Genomic DNA, 26,986 nt, shown 5'->3' on the forward strand with positions numbered 1-26,986 from the left:
CACTTCAGTCATTTTTATGGTCCGGTCAAAGGTCAGGTCAACAGAGGTCATCAAAGGTCAAATTTAGTCCATTTCAATAATTTTGGAAACTGCCCACAGCTAACTCGGGAACCAATAGAGCTACAGCGCTGCGGAAAAGCGCATTCGATAGCCCTTTTACAGACCTTTATGAGTGTTGTCCTCAGATTTGACCTCAGGTCAACGGTTTAGCCTCCAGAGGGCAAAAACTCTAAAAAGCCGTTATAACGAAAAAGGTTTTTCGGCGATAACTTTTGATTCAAGAGAGCCACGACATTACTTTTGGTAGCATCGTGTTCCTCTCGTCGAGACGCGTCGAATGACCTATTTATTGACCTTCAAAAGTCATTTTGAAAAATTTACCTCCGGTCAAGGTCATGACTTGACCGGAGAGGGTCATGTTGCAATCAGTCGATCCGTATCGCTGAGCTGAACACATCTGACGTGTTTTCACCGCTCTAGCACGTCTCTATCAAAAGTCATGGCCAAAAAAAATTGTTGGTGACCGTTCATGACCTGAGATGACATGGGGGGGGGGAGGGGCATACAGAGGGGTCACCTGTGCATTTTTCCGATTCAGTGTGTCATGTTTACCTATGAACCGATGTTTGAGAACGTTTTGAACGACATTCGTCCAAAAGAGGTGCATTTTAATTGTATCTTATTGACTTATAATGGAGAGAAGAGGTCGTAAAATTCACTTGATCTTAGGTCACATATATCGAAAATCCGAGATAAAAATTTAATGCAAACTGTTACTGATATCAATTGCTAAAAGTCTCAAAGCGATTGCACGGTCGGTGTAGCTATAGCGAGCCTTAGAAATTTTCTGAGGTAAGATCACTTGACGTGACCTTGTGACCTGACCTTGAACGACCCGGGTCTGAAAATTTCACAACATGTGCGGAAATGATGTATGAACAGATGTGAACGCCGCCGTTTTTAAGATATTCGCAAAAAAACCTGAGGCCCCCCCCCCCCCAGCACGGCGCGGGTTTTAAGCATCTTTTTTGTTTTGTCAGAATGGGTGCCGACGGTCAAATGAGATGGCGAACACCGAGAGCCCACCTGAGTAAGCTACAGTCATCAAAGCCATTAATATGCCGGTGACTAATCAGAGATCATTGATCAGTAGGTATGCTTTGATCAGCGTTCACTGCCGTATTTGTATTTGAATAGGCTCTCGCATGCTGACTGCGGATTTCCTGACTGCGGAAAGAGTCTGTTTCAGGCATTAGAAACGGCGTCGCGAAATTCGACGGCAAAGTCACACGTAGCTAGAAATTAAGTAATACACAGCATGCTGAGCTCATGATGACTTTTCGCCCAGAAACATCAACAACCTCAGATTACACAGCCATCATCCAATTCGGTGAAGGCTATCAGAACGATGGCAGAGTAGCCGGTGAGATCCGATGATTGCCAAATAGCGATGGGAAGCAGCTGCTTGATGGCACAACATGTGAAGGGAAATATAGTGGTTGATATAAAATGCACTCGGACGATTTTCTGTTGGTATTTAGAGGGTAGATTGTGATCAAAACCTGATGGACCTACATCTCACTAATGGAATGTGTCAGGCTTCAGCATATTTGCTGAGTTGTGGCGGGTCCATTGTCATAAAAGGTAAATCGGAGATTCTAAAAGAGCATATCTCCTTACGCTATTGCAAAAGTAATTCAAAATGCACCAGAAGGGCACCATCTTTTGGACAAGCTTAAACACATCCCCAAGTCATGCAAGACGTAACACTCATATCACAGACGCCGCTTGGTGAGATTTAGCGACGAAAAATCGGTAACAGGTTAAAAATTCATAGAACGGTTTGAAATATGTCAGATGCATTAATCAATATTCCTGTTAAAACCAGCACTATTCAGGCATTTAATTTATCAGCAGTTACAACGTATCGGGACGAATGACTACCTCCCACACTGATCCATTGAAAGGTCACATACATCTGACAATTTAATATTTTTCATCATATGCCTAATATATTTTTACCGATGATTAGTTCGTTTTACTCAAAATCCAACTTTCAGCTTTAAGTGGAGAGTCTACGATGGCGTCCTATATAAATTATAAGGCATGAGCTAGAATACTCGTATATCTATGTTTCTGTTTGTATACACCAAGCATATCTATACATGGGAAAACCCTATATAACTGAACGGCCTCTCTGCCTGCTATCTTGGCGGCTGTGACACCTGAATCGGCAGCCTATATGTCACCGCGCGTCGGACTATCAGTGCGCAGCAGACCCGTTCTGGGGACGGCGCTCCGCCCCTGCCCTCCCAATTCTTGGGACGCCGCTCCGCCGCAGACCCTCCCTTCTATGTACATATAGGACGGCGTCGAATGATAAATGAATGCGTTAGTGTTAACTTATTCGCCAGCACCAGCGGGAAAGGCCATAGGTAAAATCTTTAGTTTTCATTTCATATGCAAATTTTACCGAAGATATGTCCGAAAGTTTCAAATAAGATGACCTACACTGACACTCACCATTAGCTGTTAGGTGCCATGCAGAATACCTGCTCATGGAAGTTGGAGTGCAGTTGAGGCTACCTTGTTGATCAACTTGTTGAGCTTTTAAGGCCCTCGTAAAAATTTCGAAGAGGAACCAACAAGGTCATAAGAAAGGTATGATATTGGGTTTACGATGATATGCGCATTGAACAACTGTTATCTTGATTCTCTGTTGCAAACAACAATATTCACTTCTATATTAAACCACGAGCAGGAGCAAAAATACGTTAAAGGTAGTGTGCCAGCTTTCCTGGACCATATGGAGTTAATGACCCGGATAAGGCGAACCGGATTTTTAGAGCTTATCCATACCTTCAAAACTCATGGAAACGTCTTAAATTCTTCAAATTTTGAGTACCCCAGTGCGAAATTCGCCCCGATGGGTTGTTGGTCGTACCCCAACCACATTTCACACCACTATGAACAATAAATGCACACACAAAAATCGCTATTACCGATAGGCTCATCCAATCAAGTTTCGATAAACACGTTCATCATCATCTCCTGCGGTTTCGAACACGCCTGTTAGGTGGCTTCTGCTCATACTTTGTGGTGCGGTGGTGGTGCGTCGGGCCGCGCGCTCTGACTTCGGCCAAGAAAAATGCGTCAGCTGATCATTGTCATTTCTGCCACTTTCGTGTGGTGAGATGGGGTCATAACTTAAGAGACGGCTGTTTCATATCAATTATTTTACATAAAATCATATTTCAAACCACAAATTAATGTTCGACAGCCAAATTAAAGAAACAGCACCAATACAGGCTTACAGTTTAAGTTCGACATTGTGTTGTCTACGATTAGACAGCTGATAACTCATTCCCGTTCGTCGTAACTCTATAATGACCTTTGCTTATTGTCACATGTGCGCCGCATTCACGATTGTTGCCGACGCCTGTTTGCAAGTCAGCCCACTACAGTTATTATACATATCGAAAAGCCGATAAACTTTTAAGCGAAAAAAGCACTATTCCAGGCCCATTTTGGATTTTTTTTGCGATATAATAGGTAAAAACAGAAGCTACTTATCATAGGAAAAATAAAATGGGAAATCATTGGAAGGTGGCACAATACTTTTAATCGTCAAGCTAAATTGAAAGATGTCAGACACGTCAACTAATGAAGAATGCCACTTTTCTAGCATTTCGGGCGCCTTTAGCTCGTAACATATTGCTGGAACACTTGATGTTTAGCATTTGACGATAGGTATTTTCTAATAAAGTAACTCCGGGAAGAAAGGCTAGAGTACTTCCTAGGATCGGCAATCGACAGTTCACAAGCTACGAGCACTTCCACGGCCGATAATACATGGAAGAGGCTTAGCCAGCCTCTCATCTCGGCATTATTCTCTCGGGTGGAAAATGCTGCCGACTTTCTCGGCCGCCGCGGCCGGCGCCGGACCACGTAATTCTCCCATACGGCACATCCTTCAGCGCCCATCCAGTCGTGAAATGGGACTGGGGTGGCGGCGATTCGGCGCGCGCGCCGCTCTGCAGTCACGGCCAACTGACGCGTCCCACATCCCACGGCAGTGGAGCGGCGCAGCGGGCCGGCGCGGCCGCCGTATCGCGCTGGCCACCTGTCGCTACTGGGACACGCGCCGGCCGAGAGTGCTACCTTCTGAGTGGGGCGTCACTTGGCCGGGCTGGACCGGGGCGGGACGGGACGAGATGGGACGGGACGCGACGCCATGCTGGGTTGTGGGAGACGAAGAGGGAGGTGTTTACGGGGGAGTTTCTGAACTCTGGTCGTCAGTCTATGCATCTCGAGCAGTCACCGGTCCCGGACAGAGTATAACCAGGCCGTGTTGCGCCGTCAACCTCAGCCTGATGGTCATGATATACTCCTGACAGTCGTGACGATCTCCTCGGCACGGACACTACAGTTTCAGCCTGACAGTCTGCGGGGCCCCGTCCTGACAGTTCCAGTCTGAAAGTGCGAAAGTCTGTGCGGACCAGTCCTTTCAGTTTCAGACCGACGGTCTCCGCAGTCCTACCCTGCCATTTTATCACTCCGCAATGTCTGTGACGTCATCGGAGCTGACGGAGCCGGTTGGCTCCGTGTGTTACATCGGACCGCGGAGTGGCGATATCATCCTGTCAGAGCGCGACGGGAGCTACTTGTCAGACGCCTAATTTTGTACTCCAGTCGATAGCTAGTTAACCCGCGCCCCACTGGGGGGGGGGCTATTTATAGCCCCCCCTCCCGTTTTTCTGCAATAACTTCCAAACCGCTTGACGTATCAACGCCAAACTTTCAGCACCTTCGGCTGCATCAATTTGACACCTTGTGTCAAAATTTGAACTTCGTACCTACCATAGGTCGGCCGGAAATGACGTCAGAGTGACGTCATGTTCGGCCGATTTCGACGCAAAACATTGAACCACGGCAATCGCTCCCAAGAGCTCAGTTTTTAAGCTAGATCCAATTTCTTTGCATGAGCGGACTCAAAATAGACTGCGCTATCAAACTGCTATCTCGGATTTTCGAAATTTTGAAAATTTCGAAAATTTTATATAACAAAATTCAAAATTTATATTTTTACATTTTTTTCAAAAACTTTTTGACTTTTCGAAAAAACCGGAACATATGTGATAGAACGCATTATTATGACTAAGTCTAGCAAGTTTTAGCTAAATATCTTCAAAAATGGCCAAGTTATACGCATTATTGCAAAAAATTAACAATTATTAATTTTTCAAATCAATTTTTCAGCACGAATTTGACATCGAACGTCAATATAAATAGCACCATCGTGTTCCTGAGCTCAAACTGCATCCAATAGACATCTTTTTTATTGAAAAATTATAACTTCAAAATTTGCCCTTTTTTGACCTGAAAGTGACCTGACCTGAGCTAAATTTGACTCAAAATGACCTCGAATGACACAGACGACATCAAATTCGAAATGTTTGGCCTAAATGGACCATAAAACATGTGTCACGTGACCGACGGATGATATAATATTTTCATGACCTGTGATGACCTGACCTTGACCTGAAAATCAAAGTACAAGTTTGGTACCCTCAGAGTATCTAGAGCATCTGTTCACGAGTGTGTGAACCAAAAATGAGCCTGTTCTGACTTGTAAGACGGCGGCCAGAGCCCAAAACGTGAAGAAGCCAAAATGCTAATAATTTTTACTTTGACCTGACCTGTGACGTCATCGGTGACCTCGAGGTCAATGAAATTAGGTTTCGCTCGACAGTTTTTCCGGGGCTATCAGACGCTGTTTGAATTTTGACGATCGGCCCAGTAGTTTCGGAGTTAGGAGGGGGGGCTATGAATAGCCCCCCCCCCCAGTAGGGCGTGTTATACGCAGACCCCAGTGGGGCGCGGGTTAAATAAATAATTAAATACTTATCCTTAAATAAATAAACATAAAAGGATGAATATTCGTTGCCCTGGCAGTCTTTACTAACACGCTGTTGTAGCAGGCGAGTGCCAGTGGACCGTCGAATGTAGAGGGCGGGACACCGGTCATTGCGCTCACCTGTACTACACAGGAAGATAGCCAGCATAGTGGCGGCGGCGGCGGCGGCGGCGGGCACATCGGACGGCCGAGCCATGCTGCACCGTCGCTAGGACCCTCCTGAAAAGAGCCGCCGCTCATCAATGCTAATGTATGGATAGGGCGGACGACACAGCGATCCTACACCGGTGAGAAACCAGTCCCAAGAGGGGTGGGCGACCGAGAGCCTGATAGAGTTATTATGGTCCTGGAATTAACACTTCAAGGCTCTTGAGATACCTGCCTCGTTGTAGCAGCGCTTAAATCTACATATGTAAGTGTGCGTGCTGTGCCTTTGTTGAATCAATCTACTTATCCTATTCATCTCTCTCTCTCTCTCTCTCTCACTCGCTCTTACTCTTTCTCGCTCTGTCTTCCTCTTTCTTTAAATGTTTGCCTACATAGTTTCATTAACAAATATTATTTGCCAGTCAAACAGTATTGGTAAAAAGCAAAATGTGGCATTTATCGCATCATCGTCTGTTTGTCTTTGGGTCAACGGAGTCCAAGCTTAGATAAACTAAATAAAAATGGGACTTAAATTAACCGCAATATCGGTAAATGCCAGGCAAGTATCGGGCAAACTAGGTCCTGACAAGGATAGTTGCCGTATCATGTATGTAATTGGAAGGGGATCTGAAATTCGACGAGTATCTCTGTATTAGCTTAGATCAGGCTTGTCTTGCAATTGCTCGAATCCTATAGACATATCAATATGGGTAAAAAACGCATGGATAATTTTCAGTTGATAGGATTTAGAAGGCCCACACCGTCAACTCAAAAGACGTTTGATACAATAACTTGACTTGACTTTTCAAAGCAAACCGAAAAGTAATGGTTGAATGCTTTGCTAATTGCTATACATAAATGATGATTGATTTGATGATGTTTACAACGCACGTAGTCACCGACAAGAGAAAACGCGTTCACATCACAGAGGCAGGTCAGCATATTGATCGGTTGTATCTTCGTGCTATGATCGAACAACGAGACTGCAATCCCACTCCACCAAATAATTAGTCAGGCGTGCTTTCTGAGCAGCTTGTAGTTCCTCATCTCGAGTATTCATATTCACTTCAGCAGACACTCCACAACAGAGTGGCTATTACGTGTCCATTGTCAATCAATAAAACGGTGTACCGTGCCACAGCCGATGTGTCACAGCGCGCCACTCGCTCGTCATCAAACCCTATGCTGCTAAATTTGCCGGCGCGCGGCGGAGGCCGCTGTTACTCGCTGAAATGCATGAAGAGGTAATTTGATAAAGCTATTAGCGCGTCATGCCTACCACACCAGTGAAAATCGATAAGCTCGTTAGGATAAAAATAGACATTCCACAGCACGACTATCCCATCCATTATCGTTTAAGGTCACGATGGCTGGTAACAAGAGGCTCAGAGAATTGCAGTGCAATAGGCAGCCGCCTGGCTGTACACCCGTACTGCACAGTGCACGCCGGTGACAGTATCGGTGAAACCGGGCCATGTCCTGGAAATGTCACCTGGCTTTGTTTGCCCATAGCCACCGACTAATTTAGCGGCTAAACTGGACGCCGGCGCGGGCAGCACTGAGCACATCCTGGCACGCTGGACTGTGGACACTGACAGGTGTGAGGGGCAGGGGGGCGGGGATGACCGCCGGTCGCGGGGTCACAGGGGTGACAGGTCACCACGGCCGCACCATTCCATCTATAGCCGCCACAAGGACACAAAGTGCCCCGATGTCGCCCGGATGAGCGCAAAACTCGCCTCTGGGTCGACAGCAAAACAAATTTGATTACATCGTACCAGCAACCCTGCGGGTGCCTTCTAATCTCAGGTTTGATGCGCCAGCAATATCCGTAAGCGTAGCTCAGGTTTGCTAAAAAAAAAAACAAGTATTTTGTGAGAATGCAGGCAAGAAAGAGCTATGGAGTGGAACTTCTCTCGTTTCGCTGCGCTGGGGTAGAGCCACCATCACACGAATGGCGTCTCGGCAGCGGGATCAGGTGGCCAAGTTGTAATAATTACGCACGCTTATTTCATTTCCGTCCGAGTTCGGTCTCAGAAAGTTTATTGTCGGGCGACTCAGCTCTGCTGACGGGACCGGGGTGCCACTACTGCTACTCAGGATGGTCGCCAGTCGACATGCAAGTCCAACCCCTCAATCCAGCGCCAACCCCGGAATGCGTCTTTGGAGTCCATCAACTCAATTATTATTCCAATCAATTGACTATATGGCATACACTGAGGACTGTGTAGTAACATTTTCATTAAAAATGGATTATACATTTCCTTTAACCTTTTATTCATAAAACAGCGTTTGCTTGTGACACTTGGTTCATGAAAGTACCCGAACAAAAACGCATACAAATTCCGTTTAATGGCAACCCACCTTCATAGCTGCAAAACACACATAACTAAGGATCTCCTCTGGACTCTGGTCCTCCATTTTTCATGCATCGTAAGACATGCATAGTATGTGTGGGTTTAGTTCCACTCACTAAACTAGTCCATTTGGAATTCGTTCCTGAAAAGACTGGCCTTTGGATCAATGGTCGCCGAAGTCGACCCGAATTAGCTGCAGTGTAATTCATCGATTCCGTACGCCTAAAGTGGCGACAAGCTATCACTTTGAGCAAGGTGACCGTGTCTCGGATTTCCGAGTCTTTGACTTTCGAGTCTTTTGGCCCTGTCTCTATGTTTCCCGATCTTCAGTTCCCGGTCTCAAAGTTACAGCGTCCGATTCCCTTGTCTTTGAACGTGACGTGGTTTCCCCTGTTTCTTTTGTGACTGGGCCTCTAATCACTGTGTCTCCGGCCCTATATCCGTACCTCTGGTAACCGAGTAGCGTCCCCTAGTCCCCTCTCTCTCACCTCCTGCCTCTCCCCGCGGAGCGGTCACAGCCTGCATACCAATGCAGCGGCACGTCGGCACCCGACCACGTCGGCCGGTTAAGCTCAGCCGACAGCCGCCAAACAACCTGATGGCTTTTCAGTGTAGGCCGGCACTGGAGCCAAACTGGGCTGCCCGATTGGCGCCTTTACTGTCCAGTCTACCGGACTGACCGAATATTGACAAACGCTCCGCCAGGGAAATCCATAATGGCTGGTAGCTGCCGCGACGCACCACACACGTGTGGGATTAATTTGATAGGTAGCTGTTCGATGACAGCGGGTCCGATATCGGCCGCTCCTGTTGACCCGTGGGACGACGGTCAGAACGGACGCGACCCACGGGATCGTTCTGAGTTCCGAGTATCTGGAGCCTGCCTCTCTGTTTCCCGGTCTCCATTTCTTATCTCCCAGCCACCGCTCCCGTCTTTCTAAGGATGAGGTGGATCATTACATAATTACATATTATTACTACGCCTCTAATCACTCTGCGTCCGGTCCCCATCGCTGGCTATACGCACGGGCATCATGATATCATCCTAGACATCAGAGCTGACTGCTGACCGTGACTTCAGTCAGTTCCGTCCGACGCTGTCTGACGGTCACAACTGAAGTGCTGGTGCCGGGTGTGCGCGCCGATTTTCTCAGACTGATCGATCGAGGCCGACGTGAAAGCAGAACTCCGCTGCTTGATGTAACGGAGCGAACACTCGGAGCAGTGAGTATGAGAGCCGAACGAACGCACAGATACTGTACGCCAGCTCTGTTTACTCTTTGGACTGAGCTCTACAGTGCCTAAACTGAAAAAGCATGAAAAACTCATTGCTTTGAATGGGCTGCCTTAACAAACATGATGTTATCGCCATATTTCACCAGCATGTATCTGAGTGGAGCCAATACAAGAGTATCTATCCGTACGTATATGCGACTATAATTAACATATATAGTAATTAATTATAGTATATTAATTATAGTATATAATTATAGTAATTAATCAGAAAGCGACGAACTCCTGCCTGACGGCCAATACACAGGGGATATGTCGAGACAGACTGTGCCGATATTACGCTAGAAATAAAACAGGATGCGGCTGCCTGGCGATGACAATGGGACCGTATTAGAGCCGGCGATAATCACGGAACATTAGTGTCGGGGCAGACTGCGGCGGGGCAGACTGCGGCGACCCCTAGGATGAACAACTAGGGAGAACAACATTCGAAAGATGGCAGCACTAGACGAGATAATCAGGCAATACTTTAATATTAAAGGTAGTGTGCCACCTTTGAAAGATTTCCCATTTTATTTTTCCTAGGATAAGAAGCTTCTGTTTTTACCTAATATCGCAAAAAAATCAAAAATGGGCCTGGAATAGTGCCTTTTTCGCCTAAAAGTTTATCGGTTTTTAGATATGTATAACAACTGTAGTGGGCTCACCTGCAAACAGGCGTCGGCAACAATCGCGAATGCAGCGCACTTGTGACAATAAGCAAAGGTCATTATAGTGTTACGACCATACGACGTACGGGAATGAGTTATCAGCTGTCTAATCGTAGACAACACAATGTCGAGCCTTAAACTGTAAGCCCGTATTGGTATTGTTTCTTTTATTTGGCTGTCGAACATTATTTATGGTTTGAAATATGATTTTATGTAAAATAATTGATATGAAAAAGCCGTCTCATAAGTTATGACCCCATTTCACCACACGCAAGTGGCAGAAATGACAATGATCAGCTGACGCATTTTTCTTGGCCGAAGTCAGAGCGCGCAGCCCGACGCACCACCACCGCATCACAAGGTATGAGCAGAAGCCGCGCCCAAAGCCAGGGCCCCGGTAACGTGAGGTAGCCGAGTCGGGGCAGCGTGCGCTGACCCAAGCCGGGGCCGCAGCTTTGGGCGCGGTCTACGGCATCCCCGCGGGCAGCCCCGGGCTATCACATGACACCGGGAGGACGCGCGGCTCCGGCTTGGGTCAGCGCACGCTGCCCTGACTCGGCTACCTCACGTTACCGGGGCCCTGGCTTTGGGCGTTGTTGTGTTATGGTCCAACCCCCGCACGGCTGCTGGCCGCGCCTGCGCGCGCCCCTGCCGCCGCCACCGCTGGCCGCCCCGGCTACATGCCTGTGAGCGCCTCTGCCGCCGCCAGCTGACTGCGCGCCGAGCGGCAGAGCTGGCGCGGGCGACGAGGCGCGGCGCTCGCCATACTTGTTTCTCTTTTGGACACTCTTTCGGCCTGAACGTATCGCGGTATAATAAATCGCGTTTTCCATTGATTGTGTGCTCTTTCACTTGAAACGAACCAAAACATAACATGGCGCGGTCGGTTTTGTAATTACGTGACTGAGCAGCTTACAGCGCGATGAAGAAAACTTTGATTCAAGAACTGACGGCGCTGCTGGAGAGGCAGACGGAGAGAGCCGCCGAGGCCGACAAGCGCCTGGAGCGTTTGGAGAGGCTGCTGTACAGAGAGCCCTCCGCGGGGACCGGAACGGGCACGACGGCCGGAGTGTCAGAGTCGGGGGCTGAGCGAGGCGCTGATGAATCCGTTGGACCAGCTGCCGCCGCCCGCCGGACTGTCTGCCTGCCGGCGTCGGCGACTCCGGCCCCGCACCTGAAGTCGACCTCGACGTGCAAAGCCCGTGTCGAGTGCAGTGTGCGCGACAGTGAGACAAGAGCGGTGAGCAGGCTGGAGGACTCTGAGCCGACGCTCAGACACGCCGTGACAGTGGGGGAAACGTGGAGTGCCCATGCCACGTGCCAAGACCTCTGCGGCACCAAGGGACATTTCGTGGCCCACCTGCCGGCCTACAAGAGGGGCCGCAGGCGGCCGAGTGTCGCCCATGCCGCCGCCGAAACATCTCGTCAGTTTCTTGAGCGTTGCCCTACCTGTGGTCGTCGCCAGCACGCCGGCGGAGACACGTGTCGCGCCGCTGGCGCCATCTGTCGTGCGTGTGGCGAACCAGGACATTTTGAGGTGGTATGCCACCAGAGGGCGAGCACCACGGCCGATCGTCCAGTGGCGACATCTGCAGTGACGAGAGTACGAGACTCTCCGGGGGTGGCGCTAGTAGCGGTAGCCGCCGGCACCGCCGTGTCACCGCCGCCGGCGGACACGGGCCCAGCCGGGCACACTGCGCTGCAGCCCACGGAGCTGAGTGACGCTGCTGACGTCCACGGAGCCTCGCCGCCGCCGGCGGGGGGCTGGCCAACGCAGACAACGGACAGCAATGAAGCCCCGGACAACGCCGTGTCACCGCCGCCGGCGGACACGGGCCGAATCGGATGTGCTGCGGAGCAGCCCACAGAGCCGGACGGAGCTACGGGCGCCTACGGAGCCTCGCCGCCGCCGGCGGGAGGCATTCCAACGTGCAGCACGGACGGAGTGCACGGAGCCTCGCCGCCGCCGGCGGGAGGCCCATCGGTAGCCACCGGCGCCGCCGTGTCGGTGCCGCCGGCAGACACGGGCCGAGGAGCCGGCCGTACCGCGGCGCAGCCCACCGAGCCGGCTGGCGCGCGCGGAGCCTGCCCGCCGCCGGCGGGAGGCTGGCCAGCACAGACCATGGAGGCAGCCCCCGGCGTGTCACCGCCGCAGGCGGACACGGACCGAGCTGGATGTACCGCGGCGCAGCCTACAGAGCCGACTGACGCCCACGGAGCTTCGCCGTCGCTGACGGGAAGCCTTCCCACGCGGACCAGCCATGGAAACGAAGCCGCTGGTGACGCCGTGTTGCCGCCGCCGGCGGACACGGGCCAACCCGGGGCCACTGCGGTGCAGCCTGCAGGCCCGGATGCAGCGGCTGTAGCTTACGGAGCCTCGCCGCCGCCGGCGGGAGGCCTACAAACGCTGAGCACGGGCCGAGGTGCAGCTGCCGGCCCCGCCGTGTCACCGCCGACGGCGGACACTGGCCAGATTGGGTGCACCGCAGCGCAGTCTACCAGGCCGGCTGCCGCCTACGGAGCCTCGCCGCCGCCGGCGGGAGGCCTACCCACGCGGACCAGGGACGGAGGTACAGCCGCCGGCTACGCCGTGTCGCCGCTGCCGGGGGACACCAGCCAAGCCGACTGTTGTGCGGCACAGCCCACCGAGCTGAGTAAGACTACTGACGTCTACGGAGCCTCGCCGCCGCCGGCGGGAGGCATGCCAACTCGAAGCACGGATGGAGGCCCAGCCGCCAGCACCGCCGAGTCGCCGCCGCCGGCGGGCACCGGCCAAGCCGGCTGTAGTCATGCGGCGCAGCCTACCGAGCTGGCTGACGCCTACGGAGCCTCGCCGCCGCCGGCGGGAGGCCTGCCAGTACGGAGTGGGGACGGAGACCCGCCCGAACAAATGGTAGCGGCTCACGCCGCCGCGCAGCTCCTCCATACGCCGCAGGGATGCGTGTCCGCCGGTGACAAGTCCGACCGGCGCGGTGACACGAACCTCGGTGACACCACCCTCCACTCGGTCGAGGTGGTGGATGACGTGCTCGGTCCGACCGTCGATGACGAGGTGTGGGAGGACGCTGAGGACCCGCTTCACGCAGCTGCCGTCGCAGCTATGCTCGCTGAGCGGGATACGGAGTGCGACTCGCGTCTGCCGCCGCTCGTGGCCCCGAGTCCAGGGGTGACCAGAGCCGCCGCTGACCGCGACCCGTGGCCGCCACCGACACCGGAGCGACGCCTGCCGCGGACCTCCCCGTGCGACGGCGGGCGCGTCCGCTGCAAGAAGCGCCCGAGACGCCGCGGAAGAGAGCGCAGGCGCCGCCGTTTGCACCGCGCTGCGGTGGCCTTGTGCGCCCGGACCCCGGAGGGTCCGCTGTGGCGCTTTGGAGTGAAGACGATGTGATCGTCTTGGGGGGGAGGTGTTGTGTTATGGTCCAACCCCCGCACGGCTGCTGGCCGCGCCTGCGCGCGCCCCTGCCGCCGCCACCGCTGGCCGCCCCGGCTACATGCCTGTGAGCGCCTCTGCCGCCGCCAGCTGACTGCGCGCCGAGCGGCAGAGCTGGCGCGGGCGACGAGGCGCGGCGCTCGCCATACTTGTTTCTCTTTTGGACACTCTTTCGGCCTGAACGTATCGCGGTATAATAAATCGCGTTTTCCATTGATTGTGTGCTCTTTCACTTGAAACGAACCAAAACATAACAGGCGTGGTCTACCGCACCACCTAACAGGCGTGTTCGAAACCGCAGGAGCTGATGATGAACGGGTTTATCGAAACTTGATTGGATGAGCATATCGGTAATAGCGATTTCAGTGTGTGCATTTATTGTTCATAGTGGTGTGAAATGTGGTTGGGGTACGACCGACAACCCGTCGGGGCGAATTTCGCACTGGGGTACTCAAAATTTGAAGAATTTAAAACGTTTCCATGAGTTTTGAAGGTATGGATAAGTTCTAAAAATCCGGTTCTCCTTATCTGGGCCATTAACTCCATACGGTCCAGGAAAGCTGGCACACTACCTTTAATGGGAAAGAAATAATGCCAATGTTTGCCCTCACCAAGCATGTTACCACGACAATGGAAGAATGTAGTGTAGTACCCCTCCCCGGGCCCGCCGCGGGCTGGCAGCGGGCGGCGGCCGGAGCCGGTCCGACCTTTGGCCGGCCGGGTCAGGTAACCGGGACGGCCGCGCCGCGGCGCCGCGCCGGGGCCGGCCGGGAGACGGAGTCGGGTGCCCGCCGGCGAGCCGTCGGCAAGGGCGCGGGGCACATTAGTCGAGTTGAATGTTCACTGTTCAGTCTTGAGTGCGAGTGATGTATGTGTGAATCGATATGTGAGCAGCAAAATCCAACAAGAAAACAAAATCCGTGAAAGAAAGCCAACGCTGGCAAACATCACCACCATAGTCTTCCTACGCCGAACGGGTTCCACACCAACGTGCATCAGCGAGAGTAAAACTAGGATCCCACTGTGGTCGCGATGGCCCCTCGCCGGCGAAAAACTGCAGGTATGTTAGTGGACATTCCCTGCTACATAGCTAGGTCTGTCGACGGCTTTCACCGCGTGCATGGGGAGATTACCCCCCCCCCCCCCGGCGCCGGGCGCCATTTTGTCTCGCCCGTTCCTCGCCGCGTCCCATAACACGCCGGTGCGTCTTTCAGCTACGCAAGAAGGAATCAGGCCCATGTCGTCCCCTATCTCCCTGTGTGTCCAAGTGCACAGATGACGTCACACGAAGGGGCGGAGTCGGGGGCGGAGCCTGGCGCAACGGCCGCCATATTTGAATTTGTTTCATTAAAATGTATTCTATATTTTGGATTTCAGTCAATTGTTATCGATAGTCTTATGAACGGTTAGCTGTAATAAAAGTGATTTATCAAGAAAAAACATATATTCTGCTTGCAATTTCAATTAAAGTACGACCCGCGCCTAGATTCGAACGCACGACCTTTGGATTACGGCGCAAGCATCCTAACCACTACACTACCGCGGCGGCGTGGCGGCCGGCGGAAGGGAGGCTGCGGAGGCATGGGGGCTTTTTTACGCATTTTTGGAAAAACTAATGGGTTTAGTGAAAAACACTTCGTAGATAATTCGAAGAAAAATGTCTCGGCTTTCCGATGATGCCCTTAGTTTTGTGCTAGCTTTAGCAGAGTTTGTTCTAGAGCGCTTCAAAAATCGCCCATTTGCATAGGACTTAAACGGGACTTCAAGACTTGCCCCCAGATGACGTCACGAGCTGACGTCACGATCAGGTAGAATCGCCGGACGACCCTACCTGGTATATAGCGCTATCTACATCAGCTGCCCCGCATGACACTAATGACAATGAACAGCGGCGTTACCGTTGGATAAGCTCACAGCAGGGGAATCCGCAATGGGTCGACAAAAAATTGCACCCTCATGTTTCATTTTTTGCTTAAAATTGGTCTAATGGGTTGTGATGGTTGGGAAACCCAGCTGTGGCAAGGCTGTTTTTTCTTCGAACAACGGTTTCCGAGATATAGCCTCGGGCAATTCCTGGAGGTCACGCTGCAACCCTATGTTTGGCGGCTTATAACTCAGAAACAATTAGTTTTCTATGATGAAAACTTTATACGGTTCAACTTGCAATTAGCCAACAAATATTTTGGCTATCTCGGATTTTACATTTTTGAAAATTTTGATCACGTGACCTCTTGACCTATTTTTCGACCTATTATATGACCTATTTTATGACCCTGATATTTTCCCCACTGAAAGTTGCAATTATGCCTGATGACGATTTAAGCCTTATCGATTGCCATTCATATGCGATAATAAAACAGTGGCTTTTGGCCTGCGTTGACCTCAGGTCAGGTCATTTTTATGACCTGCCCATTACTACGAGCGGGAGCGACAGCGAGCTCTCGAGAACAAAGCAAGATAGCGACAAGCGGTAAACGGCACAGGATACACACAGATAATGTCTACAATTACAAAGGTCATTTTCAGGCCAGGACAAAGATGACGTCACAGGGGTAAAAAAGTCAAAATAGCGGCACTACATATATATGAAGTTTTTCTCGAATAACTTTCGACGTATCCCAGCTACGAATAAGCTAATAGCACCATCGTGATCCTCTCGTCGATACGCATCGAAACTTATATGTATAAGTTGACCTCGAAAGGTCAAGGTCAAAGTTGACCTTAGGTCACGTGACCTCAGGGTCATCATATATATCATTCGATGCATCTAGACGAGCTGAACACAATGAGCCCATCCGCGTGGCTGTATCTTGAACCTGTAAGGAGAGTACCCGCGCCGGGCCGGTGCTCCGAGACTTCCGCGCCGGGCCGGGGGGGGGGGGGTCTGAACACCCTCCCTTCTAACTCGGTTCCTGGGCCACGTAGTGACACGCGGTAAGCGGCAATCGAAAGAACGTCCAAAATATGGACGAAAACACTTGGGTCGTCAGGGCAAAGGTCAGGTCACCAAAGGTCACCAAAGGTAAAATGTTGACTATTTCAAAATTTTGGAAACTGCCGGCGGCTATCTCGGGAACCGATAGAGCTACAGCGCCGCAGAAAAGCGCATTTGATAGCCCATTCTGAGTGTTGCTGAGTGTTGACCATTCTGAGTGTTGCTCTCAGATTTGACCTCAGGTCAACGGTTTAGCCTCCAGAGGGCAAAAACTCTAAAACTACCCGTTTTCACGAAAAGTGTTTTTTTTTGCAATTACTTTTGACCCAAACGAGTCATGACATTACTTTTGCCAGCATCGTGTTCCTCTCGTCGAGACGCGTCGAATGAACTATAATTTGACCTTGAAAGATCAACTTGAAAATTTGACCTCAGGTCAAGGTCATGACCTGACCGGAAAAGGTCATGTTGCATATCAGTCGATCCATAACGTCGAGCCGAACACATCTAAGGCATTTTCAGCGCTCTAGCACGCCTCTATCAGAAGTTATTAGCGAAAAACTGCCAAATTCTGTTCGTGACCTGAGATGACCTCGGGGACATAACGAGGGGTCACAGTTGCCATTTTCCGGTTCAGTGTGTCAATTTTACCTACATCTCGATGTATTGAGAGTGTCTAGAATAGCGTTCGTCGTATAATAATGGAGATATAATAATAATAATGGAGAGACCGCAAAATTGACCTGACCTTAGGTCACCGATATCAAAATTCCGAGATGAACATTTTATAGATAATGATGCTCTTATCAATCGCTGAAAGTGTCAAGGCAATCGATCAATTGGTGTAGCTATGACGAGCATTCTTATTTTCTCTGAGGTGAGGTCACTTGGCGTGACCTGGTGACCTGACCTAAGGCGACCTGGGTCTGAAATTTTCACAACATGTGCGGAAAAGATGCACGAACAGGTGGGCTTTGAGCTATCTGCGAAAAAACGCAGGGCGCAGAGTGTTCAAACACCCCCGGCCCGGCGCGGGTTAATAGCAAAAAACCTTTGGTGACCTTCAATGTCGTCATATGACCTTACAGTTGCCCAAGAGCAAAAAAAGGTCTCAAGATAGTCAAAGTTGATCGTATATGAAGTCACTCATGGTATATTAGGCAATCCCGGCACGTTTTAGTGTAAAAATAAGGTAGCTGATTTTTCCCCAATTGACTTTTAATGGGGTGGTCAAGAAATTGACCTAACCTTAGGTCATCGATATCGAGGTTCAAAGTAAACTGGCGCTAGGCCAAAGAAAACACAATGTTGCCTGTTCCACGTCGCTTCGATCAAAAGGTACAGCCAAAAAAAGAAAATTATTGTCGTTTGTTCAACGGGTGACCTCGGATGACCTTTCAGCGGGTCACTGATGCAAAGCCGCACCAGTGCCATCAATAACAGCCTAACTCAACATGATTCAAAAGTATTTGAACCGGTCAGATGCGTTTCGGTGGTAGCCGATAATTCTGCCACTGGCTTATAAAGGACAGGTCACAAAAATGACCTGACCTGAGGTCAGCGCTGGCCGAAAGCCACTTTTATTATCGCGTATGAATTGCAATTGATAAGGCTTTAATCGCCATCAGACAAAATACCAACTTTCAGTGGGGGATAATATCAAGGCCACTCTTCGAAAAAGAGGTCAAGAGGTCACGTGATCAAAATTTTCAAAAATTTAAAATCCGAGATAGACAAAATATTTGTTGGTCAATTGCGAGTTGAACCATATAAAGTTTTATCATAGAAAACCAACAGTTTGAGTTATAGGCCGCGAAACATAGGGTTGCAGCGTGACCTCCAGGAATTGCCCGAGGCTATATCTCGGAAACCGTTATTCAAAGAAAAAAATCCTTGCCACAGCTGGCTTCCCCGCCCATCACAACCCTTAGACCAATTTTCAGCAAAAAATAAAATATGAGGGTGCGAGGCACTTGTCGATTTGTCGCAGAACGCCTCAGCAGCGGCAGTGGAGGTTTGCTGCACCCCTCCTTCACCAGACTTGGCGGAGGAGGGTAAGGACTGTATTTTTGGGGGTAAAATACTCTCGCCGTTTCGCAACTAATTGAGACGCAACTTCGCGAAAAAAAGAGCATATGCTCTCGGTATATCAGCCTATTCTGCAAAGATGGGTTGGTATTTTACACGTTGATATATAAATCTCATATCTCGCTATGTGCTGTGAATACAAGTGCGAACTGAATATTGTCGCTTTTATCTCTCCAGCCTCTGGAGCTGATAACGTGAGCGAGAGAAAGAGGCAGTGTGTGTCGGGGGGGGGGGGGAGGACTGGGAGGCTGAGTGCCATGGGGCCGACGTTGATTCTAAGAATGCGCTCTCCTCTACTGCTTTTATTGCATTTATTCATGCATGTGACACATTTGTTATTAGGACTAGGAAGACAAGCAATTCTATCGACAACCAGTGAGACAAAGAACTTGTAGCCTGTTTATCCATGCTACAGCATCCAGTGGGTAGTGGCAAGAGATACTGCAAACCTTCTGCCCAAAGTCGCAAAACTCGGCAAAGTTTGACGATGCGTCTGGTCCCGATGTTTTTCTCTTCCTACCAAGGGAAAGTTACTTCTAAAGTGTGGCATATGCGCGCCAGTACCGTCTGAAACAAACATAGAGTTATTTTTACATTAAGCAGTTATAGGCTGGGGACGACGGGGGAAAGCCGCCCATCGGGTAATGACGCCCACCCTACTATTTTGTAAAACAAACATCCTTGATGTCTGATGATCAGATTGCTGTGTCATTAATTGGTGACATGGCGGCAATCGGCTGTGCAAGGTGATTTTGGGAGTTTTGCGTGTGATTTCCGTGATTTTGCACAATTTTGCTGGCAAATAACTTCCTTGTCACTTTCTTTATTCACTTTATCTAGTTCACTGTCATTAAAGTGGTCCAAATACAAAATCATGCTTAGATACTCAAAGCCATTTATTCAGACAAGCGAGGCTATCAATGCGGCGGTTCCATTATAGTGCTTACGCCTGTAATGACGCTCGATGTTGTCAGGGTATCGCGTGGGGTAAGGCCGCCCGGTTAGGCGGTATTGCCCCTATTCATTATCATATATACATACATGTATATACCTATGGCCTTGTATGCAATGACCATTTTCACCTAAGTACATCACGCAGTCGTGTTTCGCTCTCCGACCGACGTGCTACCTCTGCTGCCGCTGCCTTCGATCGCCACTCTACACATTCGTAAGTCACACTTTGCTGCACCTCACCACTAACAACTTTACACAAGACAACACTCACAAAGCCCACACAACACCACCAACCAACACCACCTCCACAACACCCACGCACCCCACACACCCACCTCGCCTCCCTTCCGCCACCATGTCCCGTAACCCTACCCCTACCTACACCTCCTATCCCTCGTTCTCTGCTCCTGTCCCATCCTTTATCCGCATCCGCCGCATGGACGGCTCTCCTATGTCCGACCTCTCCCCCTGGGCGGTGGGGGACGCTCTCTCGTCGGCGATCGGGCGCTGTCCCCGTGCCCGGCCGCTGCGAGGGGGCGACCTCCTCGTCGCCTGCGAGGCGTCGGAGAAGCGAGCCTTGCTCGGTCTCCGGCGAATCGCGGGTGCTTAGGTGAAGGTGTGGGCTCCGCCCCACCTAAACCAAAGCCAGGGATTGATATAATGCCCCATCCCTGCAATATCTTCCCTTGTCCGACCTTGAGGAGGGGTTCTCCAGGGTGGGCGTCACCTCTGTGTACCGCCCACCCCGCTCCCCTAAAATCCTTATCCTAACCTTCACCACCTGCGAACCTCCCCCTACATCCTCGCTGCCTACCTCTCCTTCCCCGTCCGAGCTGTCCTCCCCAAACCTCTCGGCTGCCGGCGGTGCCAGCGCTACGGGCACCGCCAGCAGCACTGCCGATCCAACCAACTCCCCCACGTGCTCCATCTGCGCCGAGGCAGGGCACGAGTCCTCATCCTGTTCCTCCCTTGATCCTCTGTGCGCGGGTTGTGGCGGCGCCCACCCCGCGGACGACCCATCCTGCCCCCGCTGGGCCTACGAGACCCAAGTCACCCTCCTCATCCGCCGGGGTTGGGACCCCCGCGACGCTCGCGCGTACGCGGATTCCCACCCCTCATCCAATCCTACTCCTCGCCCTCCGACCTCAGCCAGACCCTCCCACCCCCCCCCCCTTCACTGACTGAGGCGGAGTACTTTACCCTCACCAAGCCCTCCACCCCTTCCGGCCAACCCATGCCGTCTGAGGAACCGACTCCTAGGCCGGAGGCCAGCGGGGGCTCCAAGCCAGTACCTGCTCCCGAGCGCAGACCCCCACCACCTCGGCCTGTCGTCTTCTCCAACTCGGAGAAAACCCAATCCACTGACTCTTCCACATCAACCTCAACCAGCCCCACCACGCCACCCAAGACCCGCCGCACTCGCCTTCAGTCGGCTCCGTCCGACGCTTGAGAAAAACCTGTACAAATACCCCTATCCTATTATACATTTTCGGATTTTTGCTTTAGGGGAGGTTGGGGTAATTTAGCCGCCTTTTTAGAAAACGATGTAACTTAAAATTGACGACACATTTCTGCATTTTCTAAACGCTGGCAGGTGTCGCATTCATTTTACTTTACTGGACAGTGAACTTGAAATGATAGAGTAATAACTTATATTGTAATTGTGACGTATTAAAAAGGCCTGCAAGGCGGCCAAATTGCCCCACTAGCAGGGTTATTTGGCCGGGGGTGTGGGGCAATTTGGCCGGTGTTAGTTTGAGACCGGGATTTTTTGTTATAGGCGATTCAGCTTCACATTCAGCAATGGCATGTGTCCTACGACGCATTTGACGCATTTGGGAGGCTGACTCAGCGGTCACAGGGGTCGAAAATAGTCAAAATAGCGGATCTAGATGCGATTACAGTTTTTTTTTTAACGAATAACTTTTGAAGTAATCAAGCTAGGTCAAAGCTAAAAGCAGCATCGTAATTCTCTCGTCAGTCCGCATCGAAACATAAATGTGTTGACCTCGAGAGGTCAAGGTCAAATTTTGACTTCAGGTCACGCTACCTCAAGTCGCTTGACCTCAAGGTCACCTGATTTGAAGGTCATCATGTATATCATTCGATGTGCCTTGACGAGCTGAACACAATGAGACCATTTGCGCGGCTGTATCTTTTTCCTGTTAGGATTTATTAGCAAAAAAAAAAAACGTTTGGCTGTCTTTGATGACGTCACATGCCCTTACAGCTGTCCAATAGGAAATAAGGCATCAATGTAGTCAAAATTGGTCATGAATTATGTCATTTATGGTACAATTGACCATAACAACTCGGCCGTCCCAGCAAAGCGACCCTGAGCGCACCGGTCAAGTTGCCCCGCTAGTCCCGGCCAAATAACCCCACATTGCTATTCTGAAATTTTTTGTCTATAAAGTCGTCATGGCTGTACGGAACTAAATGAAATTGCTCTTGGAACCGCAGAACACCCCCCCCCCCCTCCCCCAGAATGGCGTTATAATGTCAGAATTCGTTTAAAGCCCAAATATTACATATTATACAACTTTTTAAGCTGAAGTAAAAGTTGCCATTTTCTAATGAAATTCACGTTTTATTTATTTTGAAGAAAACTATGAGGGAGAAGTTTTGACATTTGTCCTCGAGTTCGCCTACCCATCACAAATGAATAGACATTAAAGTTATTTCATTCACTTTTTTCAGATATTGTACAGGTGGGGGGGCGGCCAATTTACACCACCGGCCAAATTACCCCAACCTCCCCTACCTACTTAACACGCGCACCGACGGGGGGGGGGGCGGATATCCCCCCCTGAGGTTTTTCGCGGATAGCGGGAAAACCCGCAAATTTGGTACGACTATTCTCTCATCAATTTTACACATGGTGTGCATGTTTGAACCTCCTAACTTTTAAGGTCAGGTCACCAGGTCACTTTGAATGACCCAACCTCAAGTCACTTTTTTGCAACTTTGTCACCGTGCCAGAGCTACAGTAGATGTCGGAGGCCTTTGAAAGTCGCAGGATGTTATAAAGTTATTGGTAGCTACAATTTGCTAATCTCAGAATTTTGGTGTCGGTAACCTAAGGTCAGGTCAATTTCGCTACCTCCCCATTATAAGTCAATGGGGAAAAATCAATTCGCTGTTTTTACCACTAAAATGGGTCGGAATGGCCCCACATACCATACATGACTCCATATACGATCAACCTTCACTACCTTGAGGTCTGTTTTGCTGTTGGGCAGCTGTAAGGTCATGTGACGTCATCAAAGGTCACCAAAGATTTTTTGCCAATACCTCCGTACAGGAACAAGATACAGCCGCGCGGATGGTCTCATTGTGTTCAGCTCGTCAAGACACATCGATTGATATACATGATGACCTCGAGGTCACGTGACCTGAGGTCAACCTTTGACCTTGACCTTTCGAGGTCAACATATATATATATATATATATATATATATATATATATATATATATATATATATATATATATATATATATATATATATATATATATATATATATATATATATATATCATTCGATCCGGATTGACGAGAGGATCACGATGATGCACTTAGTTTGTTCCTATCATGACTAATTCGAAAGTTATTCGAGAAAAACTCTCTCCTTATCTAGCGCCGCCATTTTGACTTTTTCGACCCCTGTGACGTCATCTTTGACCTGACCTGAAAATGACCTTAGTAAAAATTGTAGACCTTGTCCATGCGTATCCGATGCCGTTTACCGCTTGTCGCTATCTTGCTTCGTTCTCGAAATCTCAGGGGGGCGGTCATCCGCCCCCCCCGTCGGTACGAAGTTGGCGCAGACCCCCGTCGGTGCTCGGGTTAAAAAATGATAAGGCCGCCCCACACTGGAACTCGCATGCGGGTTGCGAGTTTTTGAGTTTTCGGGTTTCTTAAAAGTCAAATAATACAATCTAAGCTGATTGACCCACAATACCATCTAACAAGCGAGTCTGCATGTTTTTAGCTTGCGAGCCACCTTGCATCGCATTCCAGAAGTTGATTTTGAATCAACTTTCGAGTTTCCTCGCTGCGAGGTCTGCAAGTTCTACGAGGTTTGCGGGTTTTTCGTTGGAGTCGAATTTTGGTTCGTTGCGCTAGTATTGCGACTATATGTAATTTACTGAAGGTGTGCCGGCTTCACTGCCTTCATGAAGTTACCATAAGAGTACGGTCTAATCACTCCATGAATCAGTATTTTGCCCGCAAACTCAAAACCCGCAAACTCGCAACCCGCATGCGAGGTCCAGTGTGGGGCGGCCTATAGGGTTTCAGACAGGTAGATGAAAATGAGTTCGTTCAATTTTCTTTAGGCACCTTAATCAGCCAGTACAGCATGTGCAAAATCTACTACAATATAGCACCATACATATGTGAATGGTGTCATGTTAAGTCCGCATTGGACAAAAATGTTACATGTGACTCACTACATCCAGTATTTACATTTAATCAAACCTCCCCTCAGCCCTTTTACCTAGGACCACCTGTGCGAATTTTCATAGTATGAATAAGTGACGAGAACAACAGCTTTTTGTCGATGCAAACTCACACCAAACCTGGCTATCAGCGGCGAATATCATTGAGAGCCGAAGCTTGGCAAAGTTATGCTCCCGAGAAGCTGACGCTTGAGACGCCTCTGCGCAAGATATTAACTCATATACTTTTGAAATCACCCTTCAAATGAAATTTCATAACTAGTCACCAGGGATGCGGAGCCGTGGAAATTTCAGACGGCTCCGGCTCCGGCTCCGGCTCCGGAGAAAAAAATCGGCTCCGGCTCCGGCTCCGGCTCCGGGTGAAATGTCATGGCGGCTCCGGCTCCGGCTCCGGCTCCGAGTAAAATGATCTGTCTCCGGCGGCTCCGGCTCCGGCTCCGGCTTCTACTCAGTACATCCCCTATGCGATCAATTAAATACGGGTGGAAGAAAAAAGGCGATGGGATTGGTACACGTTGCTTCTGTATTTGTATAACAAGGCTATTTTGAATACCAGATTGTTTTACGCCTTGTACTGTCAAACCGAACTAGGTAAATAATTGTTTCCTCTTAACCCTCGCCCGCACATGGGGGGGGGGGGTTGCCACCCCCCCTCCCCAGGTAGTTTTTCTGCTCTGCACTCAACATTTCTAGAGCTAGGAGCCTGATTTTTGGTATAGCTGCTCCTCTATCCTTTCTTGATGTCCACTGAAAATTTCAAGTTTCTGTGGTTGTTGGTTTCGGAGATATGACCTTGTTATTCAGGTCATGTCATGACCCAAATGGCCAATTCTCAACATCTTGCGTTGGCTATGGGCCTTGTGAGCTTTTGACACCTTGATTTCGGCCTTTTTTGCCAGTCTTACCTCCCACCTATCATGGAACATGTTGTTCGACGATTTACAGATGTCAAGGTCAGGGTCAAGGTCAACCTAGGTCATCTAAAATAATTGCGTTTTAGGCAAGCTGAATTTACTTTTCGTGAAGTTTTTTGACTGCATTTTTGGTAAAAGCTTCTCAGATCATCATTTCATGTAATATGGACACATAAACACTCGGTGCACACATCAGTATACACACAGACACACACAGACATACAAACACATATAATTGACCTTGACCTAACTTGACCTGAAATGATCTCAGCAGCAAAATTCTGGTCGGGTAGTGTTACAAAGAGGTTCTAGCTGGCTTGGCACCAGAAAACGTCATCGTCATCGGTATATGATAAGCAGCGCACTTGATATCCAACAGTGACCCAAAACAGCAGCATTTTTTAGTTTGACCTGATCTGGAAGGTCAATGACTGACCTGAGAAGGTAAAACTGGGTATCATTGGATTTGTCTCTTCCCAAAGAATCTTTTTGGTCTTTACCACGAAGCTCTATCTCCAACAGGAATGAAATGGCGCGGGGGGTGGCAACCACCCCCTCCCCCCATGTGCATTCTAGGATGGGAAAATGGCATGTGCGGGCGAGGGGTAAGAAAAGGAGCCGGAGTCGCCCCCTTTTTTGACGGCTCCGGCTCCGGCTCCGGCTCCGGGCTATATTGTTTCATGGCTCCGGCTCCGGCTCCGGCTCCGGGCAAAATATGCCGGCTCCGGCGGCTCCGGCTCCGGCTCCGGCTCCGGCTCCGCATCCCTGCTAGTCACACAAGTTCACGGATCGGTGAATCAGCTCAAGCCTTTGTTCTAGAGTACTGAAAAACTGGCAGGGATCGAACCCCCGCTTCCCCACCAATAATATGGTAGACGTATAGAGCAACATCTCATTCAGCTATGGGCGACCTCAGTTTGTCGGCAGACGAGCGCGCTGGTCCGGCACGACCATTGGCGCCAGCTGACGTGTCCCCTTCGACCGCCCCTCCCCTGCCGCCGTTCATCTGGCGCGTCCGGCACAGCTGGGGCCGACACTAAGGCGGCACTGGACGCGCTGCCAGCCGCGCCGAGTGTCACACTTCCACTGGGGTCAGAGCTGTCGACAGACCCGGCACAATCGACCCGAGCCAGCCCTGAACGCCCGGGAGGAGGCTCAGACCGGCACGGCCGGAGATGTCACCCTTCGGCGCCCCAGACCAAGACAGACCAGACCACGACAGCAGAAACAGCCCAGCCCACGGAAACAGCCACATGAGACCACGGCAGCAGCAGCCACAGATCACAGCAGCAGTCACAGAGCACGGCAGCAGATATTTCAGACCACGGCAGTTGCTACTCTGGACCACGGCAGCAAAAAGCCAACCCAGACCACGACAGCAGCCGCCCAGACCACGACAGCAGCAAAGGTCAGAGACCACGGCAGCAACGGTCACAAATCTCGCCAGTGGCCGCAATAGACCGCGGCAGCATTATACCGGACCGCCCCAGACCACGGCAGCATTATACCGGACCGCCCCAGACCACGGCAGCAGCCCCAGACCACGGCAGGAACAGTCATAGACCACGGCAGCGGCCGCAATAGAACGCGGCTACACTAGCCCGGACCATCCCAGACCACGCCAGAACAAACAGCCGCAGACCAGGCGGCAGCGGCGATCAGACAACGGCGGCAATACTACCACCATACGTATAGCTATGGATGGCAGCTGTTTCCCGGCCAGCCGAAGATATGACCAGGGTATGGGAGTTATTATAGCTGGCAATTTTATTGCCCCCGATTCCTGTCAAACAGAGCTCAAGGTTCCGTGAATGGGCGGTCAGCCGCCCTGGATCAGAGC

At 50.5% G+C, this 26,986-nt stretch overlaps 1 protein-coding gene across 1 annotated transcript in view; it reads right to left on the reverse strand.

Moving 5' to 3' along the window:
- Positions 1–26,986, reverse strand: part of LOC122393979 — a 47,010-nt gene that overhangs the window by 12,552 nt on the left and 7,472 nt on the right. The window contains exon 2 of the mRNA XM_043390503.1: positions 6,038–6,136. Within this exon, the coding sequence (XP_043246438.1) occupies positions 6,038–6,113 (76 nt within the window). The 5' untranslated portion in view covers positions 6,114–6,136. The remainder of the gene's footprint in view (positions 1–6,037; positions 6,137–26,986) is intronic.

This window comes from Amphibalanus amphitrite, unplaced genomic scaffold, assembly GCF_019059575.1.
Source record: "Amphibalanus amphitrite isolate SeventyFive unplaced genomic scaffold, NRLGWU_Aamphi_draft 000566F_arrow, whole genome shotgun sequence".
In the NCBI taxonomy this organism is placed as follows: domain Eukaryota; kingdom Metazoa; phylum Arthropoda; class Thecostraca; order Balanomorpha; family Balanidae; genus Amphibalanus; species Amphibalanus amphitrite.